Source organism: Mobula hypostoma, chromosome 13, assembly GCF_963921235.1.
Source record: "Mobula hypostoma chromosome 13, sMobHyp1.1, whole genome shotgun sequence".
NCBI lineage: Eukaryota > Metazoa > Chordata > Chondrichthyes > Myliobatiformes > Myliobatidae > Mobula > Mobula hypostoma.
The window spans coordinates 1,302,045-1,320,079 of record NC_086109.1 but is presented as its reverse complement, the minus strand read 5'-3'; the positions used below and the strand labels follow the sequence as shown (position 1 = coordinate 1,320,079).

The following is an 18,035-nucleotide window of genomic DNA, read 5'->3' as shown; positions in this document are numbered from 1 at the left end:
CAGTGGTCATGGAGCATACGATCCCTGCTTTGTAGAAGTCGGTGTCTTGGACCTCCAGAAGTGGTCAACAGCAGGGGTGATTGATAAGTTTGTGGCCTAATGTAGAAGGAGATGCATGGTAGGTTATGTCTAAGCAATCTTATAGAGTTTTTCAAGGAAGTTACCAGGAAAGTGGATGAAGGCAAGGCAGTGGATGTTGTCCACATGGGCTTTAGTAAGACGTTTGGCAAGGTCCCACATGGGAGGCCAGTCAAGAAAGTTCAGTCACTCAGCATTGAGGCTGAGTGAGCAAACTGGATTAGACATTGGCTCTGTGGGAGAAGCCAGAGAGTGGTAGTAGATGGTTGCCTCTGACTGGAGGCCTGTGGCTAGTCGTGTGCCACAGGGATCAGTGCTGGGTCCTTTGTTGTTCGTCATCTGACTCAATGATCTGGATGATAATGTGGTTAACTGGATCAGCAAATTTGTGGATGGCACCAAAATCCAGTGTGCAGTGGACAATGAGGAAGGTGTCATGGTGTGCACAGGGATCTGCAACAGCTGGAAAAATGGGCTGAAAAATAGCAGATGGAATTTAATGCAATTGTGATGTTTTGCACTTTGGGAGGACCAACCAGGGTAGATCTTACACAGTCAGCGGTTGGGCATTGAGGAGTGTGGTAGAACAAAGGGATCTGCGAGTACGGGTACGTAATCCATTGAAAGTGGAGTCACAGGTAGATGGAGTCATGAAGAAAGCTTTTGGCACATTGGCCTTCATAAATCAATGTATTAAGTACAGGAGATGGGCTGTTATGTTAAAGATGTATAAGACATTATTGAGGCCAGGGTTCTCTGCGGTGTTGGTCAGCTACCTACAAGAAAGACGAAAACAAGGTTGAAAGAGTGCAGAGAAAATTTACAAGGACGTTGCCGCATCTGGAGGACCGGATCTATCTGGAAAGATTGGCAAGTGGTAATGAGTGGATCAATGAATCCCGCATCACTGGGAGCGAGATGATAGGATTAAACATGGATTTTTCTTCCTCCCCAGGAGTGGGGTTGACTGCTGCCTTCATCATCACGTTTATTCGGAAAAAATGGAGGTCGAGAAAACTGACAACAAGTCAGATATTGATGGAACTAATTCACATTGCAACAAAAGAAGACAACAACTGGAAAGATGTCATTCAGCGTAAGTGCCCACACAGTTCCCTGAGTCGTTTGGGGGGTGGGGAGGAAGTTTGAAGAGGGCCATTGCGAGCTGGGGCAGGGTGGGTAGAGGCATCTGTGAAGCAAGGCTGCTATGTGCTGGGGAATGTTGCTGGGCAGATTCACAAGAGGAATCTGGTTAATTAACAAGAGGGATTGGTCCCCTAATCTGAGGAAAGATATTCTTGCCATCGAGGGAGTACAAAGAAGGTTCACCAGATTGATTCCTGGGATGGCAGGACTTTCATATGATGAAAGACTGGATCGACTAGGCTTATACTCGCTGGAATTTAGAAGATTGAGGTGGGATCTTATTGAAACGTATAAAATTCTGAAGGGATTGGACAGGCTAGATCCAGGAAGATTGTTCCCGATGTTGGGGAAGTCCAGAACAAGGGGTCACAGTTTCAGGATAAAGGGGAAGCCTTTTAGGACTCAGATTAGGAAAAACTTCTTCACACAGAGAGTGGTGAATCTGTGGAATTCTCTGCCACAGGAAACAGTTGAGGCCAGTTCATTGGCTATATTTAAGAGGGAGTTAGATATGGCCCTTGTGGTTAAAGGGATCAGAGGGTATGGAGAGAAGGCAGGTACAGGGTTCTGAGTTGGATGATCAGCCATGATCATACTGAATGGCGGTGCAGGCTTGAAGGGCCGAATGGCCTACTCCTACACCTATTTTCTATGTTTCTATAACTCTTATCACCTGTATTCTCCCCTACAGACCTGTGGAATGGTGGAAAGGTCAGCAATACCTCCCAAAGCCACAGAGACGGTAAGGTACCAAACTGAGTCTCATCCCTGTCTCCATGCCTCAATCATGAGATATCGCTGGGAAGAGAGGGAGTACAAACCGGGAGAACAAGAGGGGGAACAAACCAACATTAACAAGGGACAAAATAAATCCAAACCTTAAGCGGAAACACTGTCCCCACACACCCAGTCACTGGGACGCACACCCTGACACTGGCGCACACCGACCACCCAACTCCCCCGCACACTCAGTCACCATGAAGCACCGATGCCCCCACTCACCCAGTCACTTGAATACACTGTCCCTCACACACCCAGTCACTGGGGATGACTATCCTGTCTCAGATCTTTCTCTGGTTTCCAACATGTCCACCCTCCCACCTCTGTGTAACTGTACAGAGGGTCTGTGCCTGGTGGTGAGTTCCACAGCTCTACCTGCTGGGTAGACCTTCCCTCATCTCCTCTCCAGTTGCTTTAAACCTCTTGCCCCGGTGTCAGGGAACTCGTTCCTGTCTCTTTACTCTGCCCAGACCCCCTCACGATTTCTCATTCTCCATTCAGCCTATTCTGTTCCTCTGTGGACAACCCCAGACTCTCCCATTGCTCCACGCAGTGACCGTGTTGCAGTTCCGGGAAGGTCCTCATAATCTTCAACCCCTCCCCTCAACCGCCTTCTCCAGTACGACCCCATCTCACCTCGGATGTTATGACTATAATTGTCCCCGTCCTCAGGCTAACTGATAACTGCAGTATCTGTAAATAAATAATTAAATCAATCAATCAAATGTACTGGGATATGGTTCCATCTTCCATGGTGTTATACTTTCTCGGCTGAAGGAAAGTTAACTGTTTGCCTTTCTAAACTGTACTTGCCTGTATAACCCAATATTGGCCGGTCCCCTTCTCTTCCAGTGATTTGTGAACTTGGGTTCAACCTCCTTCTGACTCTCACCTTTTCCCTCTTTCCTTGTGTTTCTTCAATGTGTTCAACCTCCCCAAACTACCTGCCTCCATCCTTTCTCCACTCCTGATTGGGTCCGATTTCCCATGGCTGCACTCCCGACTCCCCCAACCATCACTATCTGGCTACAGGCTGCATCTTCCTTCCTCAGGGCCAGGTTCAGAGTGTCTTCACTCAGTTCCTCCGTGGGCTCGCTGTGTGATGTTGGAACTGGAGGCAGAATACTAGTCAATAGGCCGCATGGAGTTCTTCTGTCCTTCTCCAAACATATAGGTACTACAACCAGAAAGGCTTACCATTGCCTCTACTTCCTTAGGAGGCTAAAGAAACTTGGCTTATCTCCATCAGCCCTTATCAAACATTATTGATGCCAGAGGAATCATTCTGGTGTATGTGTCAGAGGCTTGTCGTGGCAATTGCTCTGTATGTGACCACAAGACCCGTAGAGAGTCGTGGACACAGCTCAGCACATCCCAGATGCCAGCCATGTCTATACTTCTGCCTCAGTAGAGCAGCCAGCGTAAATAAATACCCCACTCATCCCAGACGTGCTCTTGTCTCCCCTCTCCCTCTTTGCAGAAGGTAGAAAAGCCAAAAAGCACATAACACCAGGCTCAAAAACAGCTTCTATTCCTCTTGTAAGACTATTGAATAGTTCTCTAGTACGATAAGATGGAATTTTGACCTCATAATCTACCTTGTTATGATCTTGTTTACTCTCTCTGTAGCTGTTACACTTTCTACAGCACTATTAGTCATAGTCATAGTCATACTTTATTAATCCCGGGGGAAATTGGTTTTCATTACAGTTGCACCATAAATAATAAATAGTCATAGAACCATAAATAGTTAAATAGTAATATGTAAATTATGCCAGTAAATTATGAAATAAGTCCAGGACCAGCCTATTGGCTCAGGGTGTCTGACCCTCCAAGGGAGGAGTTGTAAAGTTTGATGGCCACAGGCAGGAATGACTTCCTATGACGCTCTGTGCTGCATCTCGGTGGAATGAGTCTCTGGCTGAATGTACTCCTGTGTCCACCCAATACATTATGTAGTGGATGGGAGACATTGACCAAGATGGCATGCAACTTGGACAGCATCCTCTTTTCAGACACCACCGTGAGAGAGTCCAGTTCCATCCCCACAACATCACTGGCCTTACGAATGAGCTTGTTGATTCTGTTGGTGTCTGCTACCCTCAGCCTGCTGCCCCAGCACACAACAGCAAACACGATAGCACTGGCCACCACAGACTCGTAGAACATCCTCAGCATCATCCGGCAGATGTTAAAGGACCTCAGTCTCCTCAGGAAATAGGGACGGCTCTGACACTTCTTGTAGACAGCCTCAGTGTTCTTTGACCAGTCCAGTTTATTGTCGAGTCGTATCCCCTGGTATTTGTAATCCTCCACCATGTCCACACTGACCCTCTGGATGGAAACAGGGGTCACCGGTACCTTAGCTCTCCTCAGGTCTACCACCAGCTCCTTAGTCTTTTTCACATTAAGCTGCAGATAATTCTGCTCACACCATGTGACAAAGTTTCCTACCGTGGCCCTGTACTCAGCCTTATCTCCCTTGCTGATGCATCCAACTATGGCAGAGTCATCAGAAAACTTCTGAAGATGACAAAATTCTGTGCAGTAGTTGAAGTCCGAGGTGTAAATGGTGAAGAGAAAGGGAGACAAGACAGTCCCCTATGGAGCCCCAGTGCTGCTGATCACTCTGTCGGACACACAGTGTTGCAAGCACACGTACTGTGGTCTGCCAGTCAGGTAATCAAGAATCCATGATACCAGGGAAGCATCCACCTTCATCGCTGTCAGCTTCTCCCCCAGCAGAGCAGGGCGGATGGTGTTGAACGCACTGGAGAAGTCAAAAAACATAACCCTCACAGTGCTCGCTGGCTTGTCCAGGTGGGCGTAGACACAGTTCAGCAGGTAGACAATGGCATCCTCAACTCCTAGTCAGGGCTGGTAGGCGAACTGGAGGGGATCTAAGTGTGGCCTGACCATAGGCCGGAGCAGCTCCAGAACAAGTCTCTGCAGGGTCTTCATGATGTGGGAGGTCAATGCCACATTATTGTTTTACATTGAGCCAGATCAATGCACTGTGTAATGATCTGATCTGTATGCACAGCGTGCAAGACAGGTTTTTCACTGTATCTCAATACATGTGACATCAGTTAACTAGTCTGCTCCCGTGGCTGTGATACTCCCAGCTCTGACTCCTCCTGCACTCACTGAGTTCACCTGCTGACTGTCTCCTCTTGTCTCCTCAGCTTCCCCCATCACTGTGATCGGAGCTCGGGGACACTCAGTCTCCTTACCTCCTGGGATTCCAGTCGGACCGGACTTTATTGACATTGAGTGGAGACGGGTATCATCCGGAAGCAGAGTTGCACAAAGCTCAAATGGGAATATTGAATACTTCGGTCCCAAGGAATACCAGCGAAGGATAACACTTCATCCTGGGAACTTTAATCTGGAAATCAGTGATCTACGGAGAGAGGATGCTGGTGATTATGAGGTGATCATTACAGCAGCCTCAGGGACACAGACTCTAAGAAGAGTCCAATTGGAGGTAAATGGTGAGTGTAACACTACAGAGGGGGAGGGGCTCGATTTTCATTGGCCCTTCAGACATCCCTAACTAATGGGTGAGGTCAAATCGTGTACGTTGCCCTGTTTAGTGAACCCCATTGAGTGAGCTGTCCTGAGCTGGGCTCACGGTGCCAGAGTAGTGGGGCTGAGACAGTCCCATCCTGGATTAGTCACCTTCCATTGGAGAGAGGTGAACACCAGATTCAGACGCCCAAGCCTGCCCAATGAGGTCGGGGCTGGTCCTTTATCTTGCTTACATTGAGTGGAAGTTACTGTTGCCTCACCACTCAACCAGCCACTGTACAAGTCCAAGCAAAACTTTTGACTTAAAGAGCAGGCATTCTTCATTACTTTATGTAGCTGAATCATAGGCCACCTACAGGAGGTGTCTGAAAGCCCTGGGGCAACCCCACCAAAGATCCTATCAGCGGGAAGGACAGACTCACCAACACCAGTGTCCTGGAGGCGTCTGATATGAACATCATCTCCACCATGATAAAGCAACACCAACTCCAATGGATAGGTCATATCATCCAGATGCACAACTCACGTCCCTCCAAACAGATCCTTTACTCCCAGTTAGAGGATAGTCAGCAAACCCCTGGTTTGCAAAGAAAATGCTTCAAAGATAACATCAAAGTCAGCCTAAAATTCAACCTTAATTTAAAAACTGCGAAGACATTGCACAGGATAGATACACCCAGAGGAACTTTGACTGTAGCAGTGAGAGGGTGAAAATGTCTTTGAACACACCTGCCAGTTGACTAGCACAAGTTTTCAGAGCCCTACCAGGCACTCCATCAGGGCTTGTCACCTTGCAAGGGTTCACCCCCATGAAAGACAGTCTTATGCCGGCCTCCGAGACAGAGATCACAGGGTCTCCAGGTGCTGCAAGGATCCTCATAGCTGTAGTTTTATTCTGTTTCAAAGTGGGTATAAAAGGCATTAAGCTCATCTGGGAATGAAGCATCACTGCCATTTAGGATGTTGGGTTTCCCCTTGGAGGAGGTAATGGCCTGCAATCACGGCCAGAGTCCACGTGCATCTGATTCGGCCTCTAACCTTGTTCAGAAATGTTCCTTTACTCTTGAGCTAGCTCTCCATAATTCGTGCCTGGCCTTCATGTATAGTCCTGCGTTACTAGACTTGAATGCCACAGATCCAATCCTCAGCAGACTAAGAATTCCCTGGTTCATCCACGGAATTTGGTATGACAGTGGTCAAGTGTGTTGGTTTCCCTGGTTCAACAAGTGATAAGTTAGTAATAATTGTTTAGAGACATTTCCAAACTGGCCTAGTTAAAATTCCCCAAAGTGATAATGAAGGCATTGGGGTATGCTATTTTATGCCCATTGATAACACTGCTCAGTTCTTCTAGAGCCTGTTTGACAAGGGCTAGAGGTGGGATGTATGCCATGACTAAAATGATGGCTGTAAACCTCTGCGGCGCATCTGATCGTGAGATGTTTCAGGTCAGGTGGGCAGGACTATGACAGCGCCACCACATTTGTACACCACAAGCAGATAAAGCAAACTCCACCTCCTCTGTCTTCGAAAGATTCAGCTGTTCTATCTTGACGGTGAATTATATAGGCACTAAACTGTATCACTGCATCCAAGAATCCACCGTTAAACAAATAACACAAGTGCTTTTTAAAGTCCTTCTGGTCCAGCATTCTTGCTGTGATATTATCGATTTTATTTACCAGAGATTGTACACTTACCAGCAGAATAGTCGGTATTGGGACACGAAAGTCACGTTCTCTTAAATGAACTTTTAAACCACGCAACATCCTCCCTTCCGCTGTCTTAACTGGGAGATCTGGTACGTCACCAAAGACACTCGCTATCACATAACAGCAAGTTTCACAACATACGCCAGTGATATTTAACCTGATTTGATTCTCACTCTGAACTCACCTTCTGACTGCCTCCTCCTGTCTCCTCAGATAGGACTGGGGCTCCTCCTACCACTGTGACCGGAACTCGGAGACACTCGGTCTCCTTACGTCCTCGGATCCCAGTCAGACCGGACGTCTATGACGTTGTGTGGAGACGAGTAGAACGTGAAGAAAGGATAGTAAGGCATTCGGTCAACACTACAAGGTATTTTGGAGAGTACCAGCAAAGGGAAACCTTTCATCCCAGTAACTTCAGTTTGGAAATCCACGATCTACAGATGCAAGACGCCGGTCACTACCAGGTGACTGTTACTGCAGATTCGGGACATGAAGATACAGAGAGCATTTCATTGGAGGTGCATGGTGAGTGAGAGGTCGTGGAGGGGCTTGGGTTTCACCAGTTCCTGAGACACCGCTAATTAATGGGTGAGGGTAGATCCTGGGTGCTCTCCTGTTTACTGAACCCCATTTATATCCAGAGTGCTCATGTCCAGAGCTGGGATCATGGTCCCAGTGCAGTGGGGCTGAGTCAGTGCCAGACTGGGGCAAACTCACCCTTGACATCCCCAGAGACTGTGCCAGGGGCCATGAGGGATCAAACTGTCAACTGGAGCTGGATGCTTCGAGGCTGAAGGTGCTGAGTGAACAGGTTATGGGAACAGAGGGATAGGCCAATGGAGTGGGTAGGGCTGCTGTGGATGGGCCAAGTAGTGTGTATCTCTGGGCCAACAGGAAAACGGATCCCACTGTCTCACCATGCCAAAGGCCCAATGGTGTTGAGAGAGAGGAATATCGACCCCGAGATGGTGTCAGTAGCTCAGGGGTATGGAGGTTTCAGGTGGAACAGAGCGGAGGGGCTTGCCTGAGGAGAGGTCGTGGACAGATCGGTAGGATAGTGAGGGTATCCTGGCTGCTGAGCAATGTGGACATATCTTGGGAATACGTGCTGTGAGAGACCAGCCCCCCTCTAACTCAAGACCTGCTCCAGTTGAACCTGAAACCTTCCTCAGCCCTGACCCCTGGGGTGGGGAATGTACCTCTCCAATTGCTGCCAGCAGTCACAGGCTCTCCAGAGGTGCCTGGGGAGGCTTCCTCCATCACTGATGCCAGGGCTGGGGCCGGTTGGCACAGCCAGATTGGTGGCTGTTCTGGGAGGACGGGCCTGGTGTATGGAGGTGGGGCACAGATTGCACTCCATTGATGGTGAGACAATGGACTGCCTCGTGCCTAACACCGTGTCTCCACTCGCCTACCCCAACCCTAAGGGGAGCCGTGGAAAAGCCCCAATGCCTCCGACTGACTGGTCAGGTTTGTCAGGGCACCCGCAGTCTGTCCTGTCATCCTCAGGGAGAAGGGAAGGGCTGGGTGGCATCTCTTCATCTCTGAAGATCCTAACAAAGAGCAGCCAGACAGTGCGCACCGTGGAGGAGGGGATCTAGTCTCCATCAATGCCTAGCATCCATGAGGATTCAGGGGAATTCACTCAGCTTCCTTGACTTGGTGGACCTCTGTGGAGAACCTTCATCCAGTGCCTTCACCTGGAGGTCTGGAGGCTCTCAGATCAACTGTCTGTACGTCTGAGCAGTTTACATCTCCCGTGTCTCCATACGGCTAATTTCATCCACGGACCTGGTACCGGCAGAGCTCAGCCCACTGCCTCCATGTGCGGGATCCCTGTAGTAGCATCTCAATATGTGGTTGCTGAAGGACATAGAAACATAGAAAATAGGTGCAGGACAAGGCCATTCGGCCCTTCGAGCCTGCACCGCCATTTATTATGATCATGGTTGATCATCCAACTCAGAACCCCGCCCCAGCCTTCCCTCCATACCCCCTGACCCCCGTAGCCACAAGGGCCATATCTAACTCCCTCTTAAACACAGCCAATGAACTGGCCTCAACTGTTTCCTGTGGCAGAGAATTCCACAGATTCACCACTCTCTGTGTGAAGAAGTTGTTCCTAATCTCGGTCCTAAAAGGCTTCCTCTCTATCCTCAAACTGTGGCCCCTCGTTCTGGACTTCCCCAACATCGGGAACAATCTTCCTGCATCTAGCCTGTCCAATCCCTTTAGGATTTTATACGTTTCAATCAGATCCCCCCTCAATCTTCTAAATTCCAACGAGTACAAGCCCAGTTCATCCAGTCTTTCTTCATATGAAAGTCCTGCCATCCCAGGAATCAATCTGGTGAACCTTCTTTGTACTCCCTCTATGGCAAGAATGTCTTTCCTCAGATTAGGGGACCAAAACTGCACCAATACTCCAGGTGTGGTCTCACCAAGGCCTTGTACAACTGCAGTAGTACCTCCCTGCTCCTGTACTCGAATCCTCTCGCTATAAATGCCAGCATACCATTCGCCTTTTTCACCGCCTGCTGTACCTGCATGCCCACTTTCAATGACTGGTGTATAATGAAACCCAGGTCTTGTTGCACCTCCCCTTTTCCTAATCGGCCACCATTCAGATAATAATCTGTTTTCCTATTTTTGCCACCAAAGTGGATAACTTCACATTTATCCACACTAAATTGCATCTGCCATGAATTTGCCCACTCACCCAACCTATCCAAGTCACCCTGCACCCTCTTAGCATCCTCCTCACAGCTAACACTGCCACCCAGCTTCGTGTCATCCGCAAACTTGGAGATGCTGCATTTAATTCCCTCATCCAAGTCATTAATATATATTGTAAACAACTGGGGTCCCAGCACTGAGCCTTGCGGTACCCCACTAGTCACCGCCTGCCATTCTGAAAAGGTCCCGTTTATCCCCACTCTTTGCTTCCTGTCTGCTAACCAATTCTCCACCCACACCAATACCTTACCCCCAATAACGTGTGCTCTAAGTTTGCACACTAATCTCCTGTGTGGGACCTTGTCAAAAGCCTTTTGAAAATCCAAATATACCACATCCACTGGTTCTCCCCTATCCACTCTACAAGTTACATCCTCAAAAAATTCTATGAGATTCGTCAGACATGATTTTCCTTTCACAAATCCATGCTGACTTTGTCCGATGATTTCACTGCTTTCCAAAGTGCTGTTATCACATCCTTGATAACTGACTCCAGCAGTTTCCCCACCACCGACGTTAGGCTAACCGGTCTATAATTCCCCGGTTTCTCTCTCCCTCCTTTTTTAAAAAGTGGGGTTACATTAGCCACCCTCCAATCCTCAGGAACTAGTCCAGAATCTAATGAGTTTTGAAAAATTATCACTAATGCATCCAGGAGGGCTGAAGGTTCTGGGCTGATGGTTTCAACTGCTGAGCTGTAATCGATAAATGACAACCTGACGTATATTTTTCAGTTGTCCAAGTACTGGACCCGATGGACTATACCCCAGAGTTCCGAAAGAGGTGGTGGATAGATTATGGAGACATTAATAATGATATTTCAGGAATCACTAGATTCTGGAATGGTTGTGAAGGGTTGAAAAATTGCAAATGTCACCCCATTCTTTCAGCAGAGAGGGAAGGAAATCATAGGCTAGTTAGCATCTGACTTCAGTGGTTGGGAAGATGTTGGAGTCAATTATTTTAAGGATCAGGTTTGGAAGCACATGTTAAGGTAGGACAAAGTCAGCATGGTTTCCTTGGGGGGAAATCTGTTGGAGTTCTTTGAGGAAATAACAAACAGGACGGACAAAGAAGAGTCAGTGGATGTTGCTTACTTGGGTTTTCAGAAGGCCTTTGACAAGGAGGACAAAGAGTCAAGAACAGGAAAACAGATTATTATCAGAATGGTGGCCGATTAGGAAAAGGGGAGGTGCAACGAGATCTGGGTGTCATTATACACCAGTCATTGAAAGTGGGCATGCAGGTACAGCAGGTGGTGAAAAAGGCGAATGGTATGCTGGCATTCATAGCAAGAGGATTCGAGTACAGAAGCAAGGAGGTACTACTGCAGTTGTACAAGGCCTTGGTGAGACCACACCTGGAGTATTGGTGCAGTTTTGGTCCCCTAATCTGAGGAAAGACATTCTTGCCATAGAGGGAGTACAAAGAAGGTTCACCAGATTGATTCCTGGGATGGCAGGACTTTCATATGATGAAAAACTGGATCGACTAGGCTTATACTTGCTGGAATTTAGAAGATTGAGGGGGGATATTATTGAAACGTACAAAATTCTAAAGGGATTGAACAGGCTAGATGCAGGAAGATTGTTCCCGATGTTGGGGAAGTCCAGAACGAGGGGTCACAGTTTCAGGATAAAGGGGAAGCCTTTTAGGACCGAGATGAGGAAAAACTTCTTCACACAGAGAGTGGTGAATCTGTGGAATTCTCTGCCACAGGAAACAGTTGAGGCCAGTTCATTGGCTATATTTAAGAGGGAGTTAGATATGGCCCTTGTAGCTAAAGGGATCAGGGGGTATGGAGGGAAGGCTGGTACAGGGTTCTGAGTTGGATGATCAGCCATGATCGTACTGAATGGCGGTGCAGGCTCGAAGGGCCGAATGGCCTACTCCTGCACCTATTTTCTATGTTTCTATGTTTCTATAAGCCACACATGTGGCTGCTAACAATCTAGGAGCCTATGGCATTACAGGAAAGATGCTAGCATGGATAGAAGATTGGCTGATTGCAGAAAGTAAAGACTGGGAATAAAGAGGGCTTAATCTTGTTAATTGGTGTTCTGTACGGTTTGGTATTGGAACCACTTCCTTTCATGCTATTTGTAAATGTTTAGGATGATTGACTTGATGGTTTGGTGACCATCTGCAGATGATACAAAGATAGGTGGAGCGGGTAGTGTTGACAAAGCAAGGTGTCTGGGAAGGAATTAGACAGATTTGGAAAATGGGCAGAGAAGTGGCAGACAGAATATAGCATAGGGAAGTGTATGGTCATTGGAATAAAGGTGTGGACTATTTTCTAAATGGGGCTAAAATTCAAAAATTAGGTGCAAATGGACTTGAGAATCCTTGGGCAGGATTCCTTAAAGGTTAACTTGCAGGTTGAGTTGGTAGTGGGGAAAGCAAATGAAATGTTACATTCATTTTGAAAGGACTAGAATGAAGGAGAAAGTATGTGATGCTGAGGATTACATTTAGCAAGGTATTTGACAAGGTCCCCCATGAGAGACTCATCCAGAAAGTCATGAGGCATGGGATCAGTGGAGCCTTGGCTGTCTGGATAAAAAATTGGCTTGCAGGAAGAAAGCAGAGGGTAGTAGTGGAAGGAAAGTATTCTGCCTGGAGGTCGGTGACTCATGGAGTGCCGCAAGGATCTGTCCTGGGACCCCTGCTCTTTGTGATTTTTATAAATGACCTGGATGAAGAGGCAGAAGGATGGGTGAGTAAGTTTGCGGATGACATGAAGATTGGAGGAGTTGTGGATGGAGCTGTAGGTTGTTGAAGGTTACAAGAGGATATAGACAGGATGCAGAGTTGGGCAGAAAAGTGGCAGATGGAGTTCAATCTGGATAAGTGTGAGGTGATGCATTTTAGAAGGACAAACCAGAAGGCTGAGTACAGGGTTAATGGTCGGTTACTTAAGAATGTGGGTGAACAGAGGGACCTTGGGGTTCAAATCCATACATCCCTCAAGGTCACTGCACAGGTTGATAGGATAGTTAAGAAGGCCTATGGGATGCTAGGCTTCATTAATAGGGGGATTCTACAAATCTCTGGTGAAATCACACTTTAGAGTATTGTGTTCAATTCTGCTCACCTCATTATAGGAAGGATGTGGAAGCTGTGGAGAGGGTGCAGAGAAGATTTACCAGGATGTTGCCTGGATTGGAAAACAAGTCTTATGAGGCAAGGTTAGCAGAGCTGGAACTTTTCTCTTTGGAGCATAGGAGGATGAGAGGGGACTTGATAGAGGTCTACAAGATTATGAGAGGCATAGATAGGGTGGATAGCCAGTACCTGTTTCCCAGGGCACGAATAGCAAACACCAGAGGGCATATGCACAAAGTTAAGGGAGGGAGATATAGGGGAGACACCAGGGGTAAGTTTTTTTACACAGAGGGTTGTGGGTGCCTGGAATGACTTGCGAGGGATGGTGGTGGAGGCTAAAACATTCGGGGTATTTAAGAGCCTCTTGGACAGGTACATGGATGAAAGAAAAATACAAGGTTACGGGGTAGTGTGGGTTTAGTACTTTTTTTTAGGAATATATGGGTCAGCACAACATCGAGGGCCGAAGGGCCTGTACTGTGGTGTTCTAGTGTTCTGATGATTTATAAGGCATTGGTCAGACTGCACTTGGAGTATTGTGAGCAGTTCTGGGCCTCTTATCTACGAAAAGAAGTGGGGGCAGTGGAGAGGGTCCAGGAGATGTCCACGAGAATTATTCCAGAGATGAAAGAGTTAATGTATGAGGAATATTTGATGGTTCTGGGCCTGTACTCACTGGCGTTTAGAAGAATGGTGGTGATAGGGGGGGAATCTTATCGATACCTTTTGAATATTGAAATGCCTGTTTAGAGTAAGAGTGAAAAGTGGTAGAGGTGGGTATAATTATAATGTTTAAAAAGCATTTGGACAACAAATGAGCTAAGTATTGTTGAATTTGGATGAAGGGCTTCTTTCAGTGCTGCCGACCTCCATAACCATGATAGTGTTAGATGCGCCTATCACAGAGATTCGATAAGCTGAGTACAATGCTCATCTGAGGGGTATTGGCAGGGAAGGAAGATGGACTGATGTGGGGCGGGGGGGGATTGTCGGAAGGGACTGAGCGGGGATTAACGATGTGGGTATGAAGGGATGTGAGAGGTGATTGGAGGTTTTGGGGGGGGTGTTACATAAGTGCAAACAAGGATGACATTGGAGTAGTATGATTAGAAGTTTTTACTGAGTTGGTGCAACACGGGACAAATTACAATGGTGTTACGAATTACGGAGCTGTAAGCAGAGCCCGCCGAGATGACATGTGTGCTTGAAAGCCCATGTGAAAAGCGTGGGCCGTCTGCACATAGGAGGCCCGATCGATCCACAACACAATTAATCAGCTGCATGCCCACTTGTAACATTCTTGCAATCAGTTCATCCCTGCCTTCTACTGATGAGAACCGCAGGGGAAGGGGATCTCAAGCCAAGTCAAGTCGCTTTTATTGTCAGTTCAACCATAACTGCTGGTACAATACACCGTAAAAATGAAACAATGTTCCTCCAGGACCCTGGTGCTACGTGAAACAACACAAAACTACACTAGACCTCAGGCCTACACGGGACTACATAAAGTGCAAAGAACAGTGCAAGACAGTACAATAATTAATAAACAAGACAATAGGCACAATAAAGGACAAATTATAATATAATAATAAATGATGAAATGTAAATGTAAGCAATGTAAACACGAGGATGCTGGAAATTCAAGCAACACACATCAAAGTTGCTGGTGAACGCAGCAGGCCAGGCAGCATCTCTAGGAAGAGGTACAGTCGACGTTTCAGGCTGAGACCCTTCGTCAGGACTAACTGAAGGAAGAGTGAGTAAGGGATTTGAAAGTGGGAGGGGGAGGGGGAGATCCAAAATGATAGGAGAAGACAGGAGGGGGAAGGATGGAGCCAAGAGCTGGACAGGTGATTGGCAAAGGGATACGAGAGGATCATGGGACAGGAGGTCCGGGAAGAAAGAAAAGGGGGAGGGGGGCAACCCAGAGGATGCGCAAGAGGTATAGTCAGAGGGACAGAGGGAGAAAAAGGAGAGAGAGAGAAAAAAGGGAAAGTTAAAAAAAAAATCATAAAAAATAAATAAATACATACATACATACATACATAAGGAAGGGATGGGGTACGAGGGGGAGGTGGGGCATGCCATCAGGTTGGAGGCTACCCAGACGGAATATAAGGTGTTGTTCCTCCAACCTGAGTGTGGCTTCATCTTTACAGTAGAGGAGGCCGTGGATAGACATGTCAGAATGGGAATGCGATGTGGAATTAAAATGTGTGGCCACTGGGAGATCCTGCTTTCTCTGGCCGACAGAGCGTAGGTGTTGAGCAAAGCGGTCTCCCAGTCTGCATCGGGTCTCGCCAATATATAAAAGGCCACATCGGGAGCACCGGACGCAGTATATCACCCCAGCCGACTCACAGGTGAAGTGTTGCCTCACCTGGAAGGACTGTTTGGGGCCCTGAATGGTGGTGAGGGAGGAAGTGTAAGGGCATGTGTAGCAATTGTTCCGCTTACAAGGATAAGTGCCAGGAGGGAGATCAGTGGGGAGGGATGGGGGGGACAAATGGACAAGGGAGTCGCGTAGGGAGCGATCCCTGCGGAATGCAGAGAGGGGGGAGGGAAAGATGTGCTTAGTGGTGGGATCCCGTTGGAGGTGGCGGAAGTTACGGAGAATAATATGTTGGACCCGGAGGCTGGTGGGGTGGTAGGTGAGGACCAGGGGAACCCTATTCCTATTGGGGTGGCGGGAAGATGGGGTGAGAGCAGATGTGCGTGAAATGGGAGAGATGCGTTTGAGAGCAGAGTTGATGGTTGATGAACAATGTTTTAGCAGGAATTGAGAAAGAAATGAGCAAAAATTGTAAAGGAAGTGGGGTGGTGTTTAGCTGAGTGTGAGTGTGTGTGTGTGTGTGTGTGTGTGTGTGTGTGTGTATATGAGACTAGACTCTGGGAATTGAGAAGTCTAATGGCTTGGGGGAAATTCAAGCACCACACACAAAATACTGGTGGAACACAGCAGGCCAAGCAGCATCTATAGGAAGGGGTGCAGTCGACATTTCGGGCCAAGACCCTTCGTCAGGACTAACTGAAAGAAAAGACAGTAAAAGAGATGGTTAGCCAATTTCCCCCAGGATCAATAAAGTATGACTACGACCATGACTATGACTATGAAGAAACTGTTGCACAGTCTGGTTGTGAGAGCCCGAATGCTTCGGTTCCTTTTGCCAGATAGCAGGAGGGAGAAGAGTTTGTGTGAGGGGTGCTTGGGGTCCTTCACAATGCTGTTGGCTTTACGGGTGCAGCGTGTGGTGTAAGTGTCTGTGATGGCGGGAAGAGAGACCCAGATGAGCTTCTCAGCTGACCTCACTATCCGCTGCGATCCGAGACGGTGCAATTCCCAAACCAGGCAGTGATGCAGCTGCTCAGGATGCTCTCGATACAACCTCTGTAGAATGTGGTGAGGATGGGGGGTGGGAGATGGACTTTTCTCAGCCTTCGCAGGAAGTAGAGACACTGCTGGGCTTTCTTTGCTATGGAGCTGGTGTTCAGGGACCAGGTGAGATTCTCCGCCAGGTGAACACCAAGAAATTTGGTGCTCTTAACGATCTCAATGGAGGAGTCGTCGATGTTCAGCGGAGAGTGGTCACTCTGTGCTCTCCTGAAGTCAACAACCGTCTATTCCTGACGAAGGGTCTCGGCCCAAAACGTCGACTGTACCTCTTCCTAGAGATGCTGCCTGGCCTGCTGCCTTCACCAGCAACTTTGATGTGTGTTGCTTGAATTTCCAGCATCTGCAGAATTCCTCGTGTAACCATCTCTCTTATTATCTCTTCTTTCAGTTACTCCTGACGAAGGGTCTCGGCCCGAAATGTCGACTGTACCTCTTGCACCAGCATTTTATGTGTGTTGCTTGAATTTCCAGCATCTGCAGATTTCTTCGTGTTTGCATTTCTTTTGTTTTGTTCACATTCAGATACAGGTACAAGCCCTGGGGGGCCCCCCGTGCTCAGTCTGATGGTGTTGGAGATGCTGCTCCCGATCCGGACTGACTGAGGTCTCCCAGTCAGGAAGTCTAGGATCCAGTTGCAGAGAGAGGTGTTCAGGCCCAGCAGGCTCAGCTTTCCAATCAGTTTCTGAGGAATGATTGTGTTGAATGCTGAACTGAAGTCTATGAACAGCGTTCGAACGTATGTGTCTTTTTTGTCCAGGTGGGTTAGGGCCGGGTGGAGGGTGATGGCAATGGCATCATCTGTTGAATGGTTGGGACGGTACGCGAACTGCAGGGGGTCCAGTGAGGGGGGCAGCAGGGTCTTGATGTGCCTCATGATGAGCCTCTCGAAACACTTCATGGTGATGGATGTGAATGCAACGGGATGGTAGTCATTGAGGCAGGACTTTGAAGACTTCTTCGGCACGGGGACGATGGTGGCAGCCTTGAAGCACGTAGGAACGATGGCACTGCTCAGGGAGATGTTGAAGATGTTAGTGAGAATCTCTGCTAGCTGGTCTGCACATCCTCTGAGCATTCTGCCAGGAATATTGTCTGGTCCAGCAGCCTTCCGTGGGTTGACCCTGCACAGGGTTCTCCTCACATCGGCCACGGTAAGACATAGCACCTGGTCATTTGGAGGAGAGGTGGTCTTCCTCGCCGCCACGTTATTTTCTGCCTCAAAACGAGCATAGAAGGTGTTCAATGCGTCTGGGAGGGAGGCATCAACAGCACAGGCAGGTGGTGTTGTCTTGTAGTTGGTGATGACCTGAATGCCCTTCCACGTACGCCACGTGTCGCCGCTGTCCTGGAAGTGGCTGTGGATTCGCTGGGCGTGTGCACGCTTTGCCTCTCTGATGGCCCGGGACAGTCTGGCCCTCGCTGTTGTTAGGGCTGCCTTGTCGCCTGCTCTGAAGGTGGAGTCTCGGGTCCTCAGCAGCGCACACACCTCCGCGGTCATCCATGGCTTCTGGTTAGCGCATGTAGTGATGGTCTTGGCCACAATGACG

At 48.1% G+C, this 18,035-nt stretch overlaps 1 protein-coding gene across 1 annotated transcript in view; it reads left to right on the top strand.

Annotated features, from left to right (window-relative positions):
- Positions 1 to 18,035, top strand: part of LOC134355867 (uncharacterized) — a 37,239-nt gene that overhangs the window by 14,502 nt on the left and 4,702 nt on the right. The window contains exons 2-5 of the mRNA XM_063066371.1: positions 1,034 to 1,174; positions 1,916 to 1,966; positions 5,190 to 5,498; positions 7,461 to 7,775. Of these exons, the coding sequence (XP_062922441.1) occupies positions 1,034 to 1,174; positions 1,916 to 1,966; positions 5,190 to 5,498; positions 7,461 to 7,775 (816 nt within the window). The remainder of the gene's footprint in view (positions 1 to 1,033; positions 1,175 to 1,915; positions 1,967 to 5,189; positions 5,499 to 7,460; positions 7,776 to 18,035) is intronic.